We start from the raw sequence: 10911 nt of genomic DNA, 5'->3' as shown, positions 1-10911 counted from the left end.
AAAACACAGAAAAGCCCTCACAAACCCTTGCTGGCTGTGTCAGGTGGTGGCCAAGCCATGGCCTCCTTCCTCCTGTGAGAGACCTGCTCCCAGCCCCAGGCTGCTGCTTGCCAAAGCAGACCCCCCCCTTCCTGTGCCCCTGCCACAAAACCGCCCCAGGGAGCCACTTCCTAGAGCAAGCCTCGGGGGAGAGAAGGAAGGGCTGCTACAGGCAGCAGCAAAGCTGCAAACAACCGTGTGGTGCATGGGAACAAGCTCAAGCCCTGCTCCCCATGGGCTGCGGGGCACCAACCCCTGCCCACCACCTCTCCCTGGGGTGGGAGGGAGGGAGGGAGGGAGGGAAGCAGGCAGCAGCCAGCTCGCAGCCTGGAAAGGACTGTTCTCAAACGGGAATTGAGAACAGCCGGGGGACTTCCACCATCCCCTCTCCCTGCTCACTGCAGTGGGGAAATCATTGTGGCAAGGCCTCAGGTGACTGGGGGATGAGTTCCAGGAGTGCAGGGGCAGGACTTGAGCTGGAAGTGACCCCTTGCAGGGTGGAATCAGCTCCTCTGCAGTCAGAGGTGAGAGGAAAACACGTTTCTTGGGTTAAAAGGCAGAGGGACAGGATCAGGAAAGAACTCTTTATTTCCCATAAATACAGCAGATTCTTCGCCCCGGGCGTTTAATTTTAAATCTTTTTGTTTGTTTTCTTCCATTTACAGAATTTTGCACTGAAAATATATACAAGTCTGTTCAAGAACCAAACAAGATCTGCAAAGAAAAAACCCCTACAAAACCCTGAAAAGAGACCAGGAAGGGAAGTAAGACACAGCAAAACCCCAGCAAAAACACCTTGCTTCCCCCTCTCCTCTGTTACTCGCTGCGCCCGGCTCCAAAACACCCCACCTTCACTGCTCCCAAGCTGAGAGCGCAAGAGACCCCGCTCGCCTCCATCTCACACAGGCCTCCTTCCACCTCTGGCAACCACCGCAGGGTGCAGCTTGCCCCTGCTTTTAAAATGAGGCCCTGTTAAAACCAGCTTATGGATGGGAAGCGGCTCCTGTGGCCGCAAGTCCCATGGGGATTGCTCTGGGCATGCCACCCCCTGGTCTCCTCTGTGCCTGCAGATCCCCGCTCTTGTGTCACAGTGATCAGGCAGCCGGGGCGAGCCCCCTCCCCACCGCAGGGAGCCAGGCCTGCCCACAGCTGCGGGCGAAGGTGCGCAAGGCACAGCTGTACCCCCAGAACTTCCCAGTACAGAGCTGGGCTCCCAGTGCAGAGCTTAGTGATGCCCTCTGGTGATGGGCTGGGCTCGTCTCTCCTCGACCCCCAGCCCACCACCTACCCCACGGCAAGAAAACAACAAAGAGCTGAGAAAGCCCCCGACCCCACCAGACCCTCCCACCCAGCCAGGGGGAGGAAGACGGTGTGCTGCTTCCTCTCCCTGTTGGGCAGGAGGCTGCGGGGAGACTTGTCCCCCCAAACCAGCACACCCTTCACAGGGCTGGCACACAGGACAAAGTCTGGCAGCGTCCTCCAAGTTTGCTGTGGTAGATAAAGCAGGTGGGAAGGGTTTGGGCTTCCTCACTGGGGGAGGTTCAGTGCCCAAGAAGCTCCAGCTGAAGGGAGGGCACAGAGCAAGCCCTTCCCAGCCCCTGGGCTACCACCCCAGGGCCCACCTCCCACCAACAGCTCTGTGAGCAGCTGGAAAGAGGGGGAATATGGGAAGATCACTCCCCCAAAGCAACGGCAGCTGCCTGCTCTCCGTGCTGGAGAGACACCTAGACTCTGTCCAGCCTTGTTCCCCACCAGCTCCAGTGCAATCCCACCGGACAGAGAACCACTCGGGCCTAGCTCCAAGGAGGGGGGCAAGGGGGACAAGAGGGAGCACCACTGAGCACGAAGCAGCTGAAGGGCTGGGAAGAGCAGAGGGGACAGACAAGGAAAAGAATCTTCCTTTGCTAGGCCTTGCCCTGTTAAGCTCCTCATCCTTGTTCCCCACTGCACCTTGGGGAAAGCAGGGTTAGAAGAGAAGCTGGACAGACTGGGGAGGGAGCGACACCTTCAGAAGAGCAGGGAAGGCAACTGTTCACCCATGAAAAGTTTTCAGCTCTACTCCTAGTCTTGTGGGATGAACATCTCCTGGCGTCTCTGCTCTCCTCCTTGAGGCATGCTCCCTCTGGCTCTTACCCAGCCCTCTGGAGAATAGTAGCCCCCCACCCTCCCTCCCCATCTCCTCAGGCTGCTCCAGCCCCACAGAGCGGGCTTCCCAAGGACTCTGCACTGTAGTGCCTGCAATGTGCAGCCCTAGAGGTTTCCCCAGGACTCTGGTGGGGGGAACTGGTCCACATCCCCCATTTCATTGTAGGTTTGCTCTCCCATGGTGAAGGTCAGCTTGTACCGTAGCCTCACTTTCTCCTGGAGACAGGGGAGAAAGAATAAGCAGTCAGAAGCAGGGGAAGAAAGTCATGAGGCACAAACCATTCAGCTCTCTAGGAAGCTGCAGAGGGAACAGGGACAGGGTAACTGGGCTTTGCCCAGGCAGCAAGACCAGCCTGCTCATGCCCCAGCAACAGCGCTGTTACCTTCTGCGGGTTAGCGAGCAGCAGGACTTGTGTGATGGCACTGGGGTGGACAATGGGGTTGAATGCTGGCAGCTCCGTGCCTGAGGGAGGCTGTAGCTTCACCTTCATCACCTAGGGAGAGAGAAGAGCATCCCATATTCCTGAGGTGGACTTGGCTGCCAGAGGCCGTGCTCCTGTATTTGGGGAGCTTCCACTGTCTAGTCAGAGAAAAACATTGTGCTGGTTCCTGCTAATCTGACGGCAACACAACTAGCTCTCAGCCCTACAGAGCTCTCTCCACCCACCCTGCAGAGGGAGAATTACTTCAGCCCAGCCTGGGGACCTCAGGCCCAGCAGCCACCTTACCTTGGGGACGGCAGACTGAAAGACAATGTTGCGGATGGGCTGCGGAGCCGTGCTGAGCATAGAAATGACGACCACAAGCACATCGGGCCTCTCGGGCAGGGCATCCTTAGCGAAATGGAAGAGGACACGGAAGCCGTGCTGATCGTACACCGTCACAGGGAGGATGCTGCCTGGGGGAAAGGCAGGGACAGGCAGCAGTCAGCCAGGAGGGAACTGGCCCTGCAGCAAGATTTCCCCATCACCCAAACTCCATACAAGCGACAGAGATACCTCTCCTCCTCAACCTCAACAAAATCCAACAAGCAAGAAATTTCCTCACATTCTTCCCTCGCGTGTGCACGTGGTTTGTTCCCCCAAAACTTGCCCCCCCTCTTTCGCCCTGGCTCACTGGGTTTGATTGACTCCAGAGGCACAGTGATGTTGGCCAGTGAGATCTCCTGGGGCAGCGCGGTGGCAGGAGGCTGTGGTGGGACTGCAGGACTTCCTGCTGGTGTGGTGGCAGCTTTTGGAAGTGTAGCAGGGGCAGGCAGCTCTGAGGTGAGGGGCAGCGTGGGGTTAGGGGAAACACTCTGGAGCACAGGCAGAGTGCTGGGATTGTGGGCTATGGTGCCAGAGCTGCTCCTGTTCTGGAGATCCCTCAGGGTGAGCCGGGGGGGTGGCTGCTGCTTCTCCCTGCAGGGAGAGAGAGAGCAAGGAGTGAAACAGGGCATGGAAATGTCTGTGTGCAGCACCCCAGAAATGGAAAGGATGGGGAGAGATGCAAGACTGCACTACTCCTGCTTACCATCGCACTTGTTGAGACTCTGGAGGCAAAGACTGTTGCAGCAGAGTCTTGCCCAGGAGGTCCAGGTCATCCAGGCCACTGGTGAAAGGAGGTTTGGGGGAGGATACGCCAGCATCTGCTTTGACTGATGGTGTCACCGTTATGGGGGAGATACTGAGCTCGTTGCTATCTGATGACTGTAAAGAGTGCACAGGAGAGTGCCCCAAGCAGGGCTGAGTATCAGCACCTACCATCAGGCCTGGGACACTTCCCTCCCTACCTCATTCGTTGCTTTCACCACCCTCCCCACCTTCTGCCCTGGCTCCAAGCATGTTACCTGGAAGCTGTTCCAGCCACTGCTGTCACCAGCCTGGGCAGGATGTGGTGCTGGGTCATTCAGGCCTGCCAGGGGTAAAAGCAAACATGAAGCTCAGCTACCAAAGGGGCAGGAGCATTAAACAGGACTTGAATAAGACACAGAAGCAACAGGGCAGAACCACCAATGTGGTCTCCACCTCTGGCCCCCACCCTTGCATAGGGGAGGGTGATAGTGGTTTTTTTTGCCCAGAGATCCTCATTTACATCTAGTTCTCACTGCAGTTGGCAGAGAAGTGCACACTACTGGGCTGACAAGTCCAACTGACCACATTGTCTACTTCATGCTGTTTTACTGAAAGCACCTCTCTTTGGAGAAAGATGCTTTGTTGGAAAAAGCAGGACTCTAGAGCCTTCTAGGACTGACACTTCACAAGACTTCCATGTGAACAGCTCTGGAAGTCCCATCTGTCTGTTGTCAGCTTGGGACTTCAACTGCAAGGAGTAAACAGGAGGAGCTAGGGGTAGGGGGGATCCACCCTTGTGATCCCACCTGGGGATGGCCATTGCATCACTCTTGATATACCTGCCAGGTCAGTTTTCCCAGAGCAAATCAGAGGGAACTTCCCTGCAGCCTCTCTCTGAATAGTGAGGAAAACACAATGGGGCTGAAGTTCAGAATCATAGCAGGGTCTTTCCCTCCTTCTCCCTCAACACCTCTTGGTCTTTCATTATTCACCTCTCCCAGAGCTCTCCCTCATTTGTGCTCCTGCCACAAGGAGAACCATCCATGCAGACTGGCCAGACTCAAGAAGAGAATATAGCACTTTTGCTCTGGCCTTCTCACCTAAAGACATGAGTTCATCATCTAGCAAGGAGACAGAGCCAGCTTGGTCAGGCACGGGGACTGCTGTGCCACCCGAAAGGGTGGGCAAGGCTGGGTAGGAAGGGCCTGTTGCTGGCAGATCCAGGCCTGACAGATCCAGGAGTGCTGAGGTGCTGCCTGCAAAGAAGGAACAAGGTGAGAGATGGAAACCTTATCCAGTCCTTATTCAGTGTGCTGAGGCCAGTTCCCATCCTTCCTCGTGCCTGGGAGAGGGAACTCCCCCTCTGCTCTCCCTTCATGCATCAACCATCTCCGTAAGCCACTTCTGCATCTCATCAGCCCCACTCTGACCTCCTGCAGTTTCACCTTTCCTCTTCTCTCAGAGTCTTCTCTTACACTGCAGGAAACCAGCAATATGGTCCCGGTGCTCAACCTTCCTGTCCTCATTCTCAAAGTCTCCTCACCTCGAAGGGGACCGGCCACTGTCTCCCCATTGATCTCCTCTCCCCGTACAAGCTGCTTGTAGAGATTGATCACCTGTGTCAGATTGTCATTGGCTTGCAGGATCTCAGCTGAAATGGAATAAGGTTGACAGTAAGTTTGAAAATCATGAAGAAACAAAGAGAGTGACTTTTATACCCAAACTCTGTCTATTCCTTCCAAGCAAGGCCCAAGGAGCTGACAGCAGCCCACTGCAGATAGTGTTTTTGCAGTTGTTGCTGCAGACTGCACCAGGGTACATTGACACCCCCATGGCAGTCTCAGCAGGACAAGCTCAAGCATCATTCCTACAGTGAAGTGGAGGAAGCCTGTAACACCGCTGACTGCTGCCACGTGCCCCCACTTAGCGCCAAGCCACCAACTAACTAACCTACAGTGAGCAGCCACCCAAACAGAGCAGCAGCTGCTGCTCCATGTCATGCCATCAGCAGCCTGAGCACAGGCTCCCCGAAAGAAGATGGAGGGAGAAGCAGAGAGAATGACAAAGGCCAGATATGCTTACCCAGCGCTTCATCATTGTCTTCTGTGTCACTGGCGAGCCGGAAAAGCATGGGCCTCATGCGCTCGCAGCGCTGATATAGCTCCTAAGAGAGAGGAGAAAGGCGTGCTGAGGCAAGCAGCAGGATGCTCAGCTTTTGCCTGGTGCAAAACAGGCAGGGGGAACTTGAGGGGATAAGGGTCACCCATTTGTGCTAAGCTCAGGGAGGATGCTGGCAGGGCCTTTCCTCACCTTCATTAGGTCCTCGTTGCTCTCTGTTGTCTCCCCCTTGCTGTAGTTTGTCACCATCTCCGTCAGCAGCTTCACGTTGTTGTTCACCTCCTCGATAGCATTCACCCTCTTGGAGATCTTCTCCATACGCTTCTGGTCCTGGAGGGGAAGCACACGGGGAAGAATGTCCTTGCTTGTGTCTGGCACTGGGAGAGGAGGAAGGCTGGGCCAGCCAACATGCCAACTCCCTGGGCTAAGGCACAGCAACGCTGCCCTCAAAACAGCTCCCACGCCAGTGGAAAACTCCAGATCATCTCTGCACCAGCACGTGTCAGACGTGAGTAGCATTGCTGCAGATCTTGTGTTGCTGAAGGGCTTGGGCCTCAGAAAGCACCCAGCACCATTCCTTCAAGTAGCCAAGGGAAGGCAGAAGTTATATAAGGACTCTGGCAGCTGCTGCCACAAAATTCTGAGCACAAGCTCCTCTGGATGAGGGCAGAGAGACACTGCTTCCTTGGTGCTAACCACCGCTACCCAGACCATGACCCACAGCTCCCCTTCTCCCCAGCCACACCTCCTGCACCATCTCCTTGATGAGCTTGTTGGCAGCCCGGAGGTCCTCAGGATGGGAACTTTTCAGGAGACGAGCCAGTATCTGCAAAAGAGAAGGTACCTCTGAGCCCAAGCTGAGGGGTGGCAGCCAGAGCCACTCTTGCAACGCTGGAGCCAGTGGAGTTACCCCTGCCCCAAACCCGTATCTGGCAGAGGCAGTGGACAATGCCAGCAGTTTGAAAGCCCAACAAGAGTGTGTGGGCTATCAGAGACCAGAGAGAGAAGTACAATTGGTCTTCCTTCTCCAGTTGTGGTTCTGGTTATGTAGATAGGTCTTTCCCTGAAGATCCCCTGCATTCAAAACCTGCTCCTGCCTGCCCATTATGCACCATGGAGACCCTGGAGCACAGCAGCACTAGTACTGAGAAAGAGAGAAAGCCTGGTTTCTGCAAGAATTATCATGGGACTCCTACTCAGACCTCTTCTCATGATTCTTTGCAGGTGCAATTGGTAAAGAGGGAGAGCTCCCACCTTCTCTCCCCTCTGTAGTCAGTTAACAGTCCCACAGGCCAACTACAAATCCTCATTTGCACGTTGTGACCCAGGGAGGCAACATATATTCCCTGCAGCAAACTGGCATCACACCTCTGCTGTGGAAGTAGACCCAGAGGAGCCTAATACTTGCTCAAATGTATCAGCACTGATAATGCAGAGGTACACCTGAGTGCTGACTCAATTCGGATGGGAAGGCAATTCTGGATGGGTCCAGGAGGGTATTAAGTAGTTGGGCAATAAGCAGGTTGCTGTGCTGGGGGTGGGGAAGAGATAACAGCAGGGGCATCTGGGGCTGGGATTTAAACCTCATGGGCAGATAACTCGGAATCCTGGAGACAGCACAGCAGCAAACCTCCCAGAGCCTGCTGGGTTAATGTCAGCGCTTCACCCTTTGCACCATCCTGCAGCTCAGCACTCCAAAGGTCAAACAGACCCACATTCCCCTTCTCTGGCTGTTTCCTGTGTCATGATTTTGGAGCAGGCCCTCAGCGTTCCTACGATGCACTTTCTGAAGTACAGCATGTGGAGCAGGGGCCTTGACTCTTTCTGCATCAACACCTCAGCAGGACAGGAGATCCTGGAGTAGGGAAGATGCTGCCTGCTGTCCCTCTCCTTGCACAGAGCTCTTACCTTGGACTTCTCTTCATCATCAAAGATGATGTTCTTGGGCCGAGGGGGAGGCGGCAGAAAAGGAGCGTCGTCAGGAAGTTTTGGGTCGCATTTCACAATCCCTGCAGCAGAGACCAATGGAGAGGTCAGGAGGCCTCACCCACTGGGGAATGGCACTGCCACCTAGGTAATTTCTTCCCTAAGAGACCACCAAACCCAGCTGGGACTGTTTGGGTCTGTTCCCGCTACCCATGATCCTGGATTGTATCTTCATGTAAGAACCGCCCCCCACTCCCCATAAATACCCTCTCAGGAAAACCCAGCATCAACTGCCAAAGCATTCGCAGCCCTTCAGCCCCAGACCGTTCCAGTGACCCATCTCCTACAGGGAACAAGCAGATGCACCCTTCAACCCATCAAGCAACTCAGACCACCAAAAACTCCCTCTGCCCAGCTAAGAGCCCCAAGGCACTTGCTCCTTCGCCTGTCTCTGCTGCCGATTCAGGCGGACTGATGGATGTGCTGGGTCTGGGCACAGAAAAGGGAGAGGAGCCTGTTTCAGATTCTGCCCAGACAAAAAAGGAGGGAAGACAAACCATCCATCCACCTTCCCCTTCCAGACCACTGCCTCTCACCTTGTTTCTTCAGCATCTGGTAGGCCTCTGAGATCTTCACCTCATGAGGCAGCCCTAATGTCCAGCTGTACATCAGCTCCAGGATCTTTGACTTCACTTTTTCTGGTGTCCGGCTGCCAAGATACTAGAGGAAGAGAGAAGAGGTGGCTTGCAGCTGATCTGAGCCGTTACAAGCTCGGCCTGTTCCTCTACCCCCCTCCCCCAGGAGAAGTGAGACCGTTCCCAACGGCACAAGGAGGGGGAAAGAGGAAGCAAGTAGGAAAGCTCATGAGGCTCTTGCAACACGTCCTCTACTGCGCTTGGTTTCCACCACAGGAAATTCAAGAGGTGGGAGAAATGCTGCACCAGCAGCCCCTCAACAGCATACAGGGACGGGTGGGAAGTCTCAGGCAGGTCCCTGTCACCTTGTGAAGGGTACTGCTTACAGAAGCTGCTCAGCCAGGCAGCCCTTCAGGAAGGAGCAGACAGCAGGGCTGGGAGGGAAGGACTGTGGGTAGCAGACCCTGGGGCAGGGCCCAGCCCTCTCTCTCAGCTAGCTCTCAAGTGTGCCTGCCTGGCACCCTCTGGAGCTAGCCGAGTCCCAGATGACCTGTGCCCAGCAGTGACATGTCCAAACATCAGAGCTCTGCCCCCTGCAATCATCCTTTACCCTTCTCCCATGGGTCTGCTGGGCACAAACAGCACACGTGCTGCCAGAGGCCAGTGGCTTAAGGTAGAGGACATTCACCAGAGCACCCAGCTAAAGCACTTTAGGGTGCTGCTGTCACTGTCCCTGGCTATTCATCATCACCAATCACAACCTGTGACTGGCAGATGAAGGTTTTCCTTAGTCATATGTAGTTTGTGTTCCCTTAACTCAATCCTTGCTGGCGCTGACTGAGTAAGAGAGCACACACAGCTTGTTCTGCTGCAGGAACAGCAGCATCAGCAGAGGAGCAGGTCATGACCTGGTGCTTCAGATGGACTCGTCAAAGCACCACTGACCAGGCCTAGGCTTGCCCTCTGAGAGTGTCTCAACCAGGTTGGGACATACAAGAGACATGGTCACGATGTCAAGGCTGAGGGAGGTTCCTGAGCACATGCAGCACAGACAGAGATGCAGGGAAGGTGACTCCAGACACGCAGATGACCTCAGTAGTCTTACAAGCCCTCGCTGCACCAAGCCTAGCTGGCCCTCAGCTTCCTGCATCAAGAATCAGCCAGGAGTAGAGGGGTGAAATCTCACCTTCCCACTGGAAAACGTGCCAGGGAACAAGGACTAAATCTCCTACGAGCACTGTCCTGTTTCCCCCACATCCCAGTGGGTGTTTGGCCTTTCTGTTCAGTCACTACTTCTTCCCAAAGCCCTCCTGACACCAGGCTCTGGTCCCCTCCAGCACAATCCCCTGGGACCCACCTTGGGTGACACCACTTTGATGAGCTCATTGAGGAAGCGGAACTTGCCCACCTCATCGTGGAAGCGTTTGCCACAGCTCTTCATGCAGGACTCCAGCACCTATGGAGAGGAGCCAGGTGAGCCCCAGCACAGCATCAGCAGCTGGTTCAGGAGCCAGCTCCCCCCTGCTCCCTGCCTGCCAGGCACAGAGCCTATAACTATCCTCACAGCAACGCAGAGAGAAACCACCTTTCCCTCCCAGGTGGGAAATCACCCTCCCAAAGGGAAGCAAAAGATTTTCCTCTTTGGAGGAAACAACAACAGCCCATGGAAGGAGATATCCTTAGAGAGTTCACAAATACTGGGGTTTCACAGCATGGACCCACAACAACACTAGGGGAACAAAAAGCTTCCCATCAACTTCAATAAGCTATGATCCTTCCTAGGAACAAGGCCTTTCCTGCCAGTCACACTTCCTCTCTTGTGGAACCACCTTCAGCCCCTCTCCCACCCAAGGGCTCAGGTGCTCCAGGGCTTTCTCAGCGGGAGTTCAAAGCTGCCTGTGCTCCTCCAGTCAGACTGGAGCAACCCTATACTCTGGCCCTCCATCTAGTTCTACCAGCCTGCAGTTGCCCTTACCGTGAGGGCCTGGATAGCTTCCCATTCCTGTGGAGACTGGATCTTGTGGGCAAGAAGTCGAGTAGCAAGTGGAGGACTGGAAGGAGCAAGGGGGGAGAAAAAAAACCCAGCTGGTTACTGATGAAAAGCCTGGTACCTGTGTTTCTAGCTGGGAATTCGGGGTTGAAAAGCATGTTGCAAGTTTAAGGCACTGATAACACATTAAAACCTCACAGGAACCTTCTGTTAGTGGACCAGGACCCCCCTTCCCCACCACTCTGAGAGGCTTCATGCCTCCTCAGTTCTCAGGATAACCCCACGGTATGTTACTGGGTGGGCAACCATAACCCAAGGCCCGTAACCCAGCGCAGCCTGGGGAAAGAAGCACTTACCCCTCCAGCTCCTTATTGAGCTGCTCGCAGAAAGCATTGATACCATCCCAGTCTAGGTCCTTGTTCAGGGGGTTCGTTGCTTTGTCTGTGGAAGGGGGAAGGGGATGGTGAGAAAGTCTCCCCAGGCTCCCACGCCGCGGAGGTGAGGG

The 10911-nt window shown here is 55.1% G+C and overlaps 1 protein-coding gene across 4 annotated transcripts; it reads right to left on the bottom strand.

Annotated features, from left to right (window-relative positions):
• Positions 1 to 2289: 2289 nt before the first annotated feature.
• Positions 2290 to 10842, bottom strand: GGA1 (golgi associated, gamma adaptin ear containing, ARF binding protein 1). Of its 4 annotated transcripts, none has more exons than XM_010163257.1 (17): positions 10763 to 10842; positions 10392 to 10467; positions 9774 to 9872; positions 8378 to 8501; positions 7764 to 7864; positions 6601 to 6681; positions 6048 to 6185; positions 5820 to 5901; positions 5281 to 5388; positions 4838 to 4993; positions 4013 to 4077; positions 3697 to 3872; positions 3481 to 3584; positions 3301 to 3399; positions 2913 to 3082; positions 2568 to 2678; positions 2290 to 2400 (listed from the first exon to the last, which is right to left on the bottom strand). In XM_010163257.1, the coding sequence occupies exons 3-17, from the start codon at positions 9855 to 9857 to the stop codon at positions 2290 to 2292; spliced, it is 1710 nt and encodes a 569-aa protein (XP_010161559.1). In that variant the 5' UTR covers positions 9858 to 9872; positions 10392 to 10467; positions 10763 to 10842. The 4 variants fall into 4 exon arrangements, with proteins under 4 accessions (XP_010161559.1, XP_010161560.1, XP_010161558.1 ...); XM_010163258.1 differs by having other exon boundaries at positions 3481 to 3580; positions 3705 to 3872; XM_010163256.1 differs by having other exon boundaries at positions 3301 to 3584.
• Positions 10843 to 10911: the final 69 nt, after the last annotated feature.

This window comes from Antrostomus carolinensis, unplaced genomic scaffold, assembly GCF_000700745.2.
Source record: "Antrostomus carolinensis isolate BGI_N321 unplaced genomic scaffold, ASM70074v2 scaffold35742, whole genome shotgun sequence".
Taxonomy (NCBI): Eukaryota; Metazoa; Chordata; class Aves; order Caprimulgiformes; family Caprimulgidae; genus Antrostomus; species Antrostomus carolinensis.
This window is presented reverse-complemented; position numbering and strand designations above follow the sequence as displayed.

What these genes read in the sequence shown, in the direction of transcription:
- GGA1 (XM_010163256.1), bottom strand. Translation starts at nt 9,857, where the DNA reads ATGAAGAGCTGTGGCAAACGCTTCCACGATGAGGTGGGCAAGTTCCGC. An exon ending in AGTGGCCGGTCCCCTTCGAG is followed by an intron (nt 4,994 to 5,280) that starts GTGAGGAGACTT and finishes CCTTCTTTGCAG; the next exon opens with GCAGCACCTCAGCACTCCTG. An exon ending in GTGGCTGGAACAGCTTCCAG is followed by an intron (nt 3,873 to 4,012) that starts GTAACATGCTTG and finishes CACTCTTTACAG; the next exon opens with TCATCAGATAGCAACGAGCT.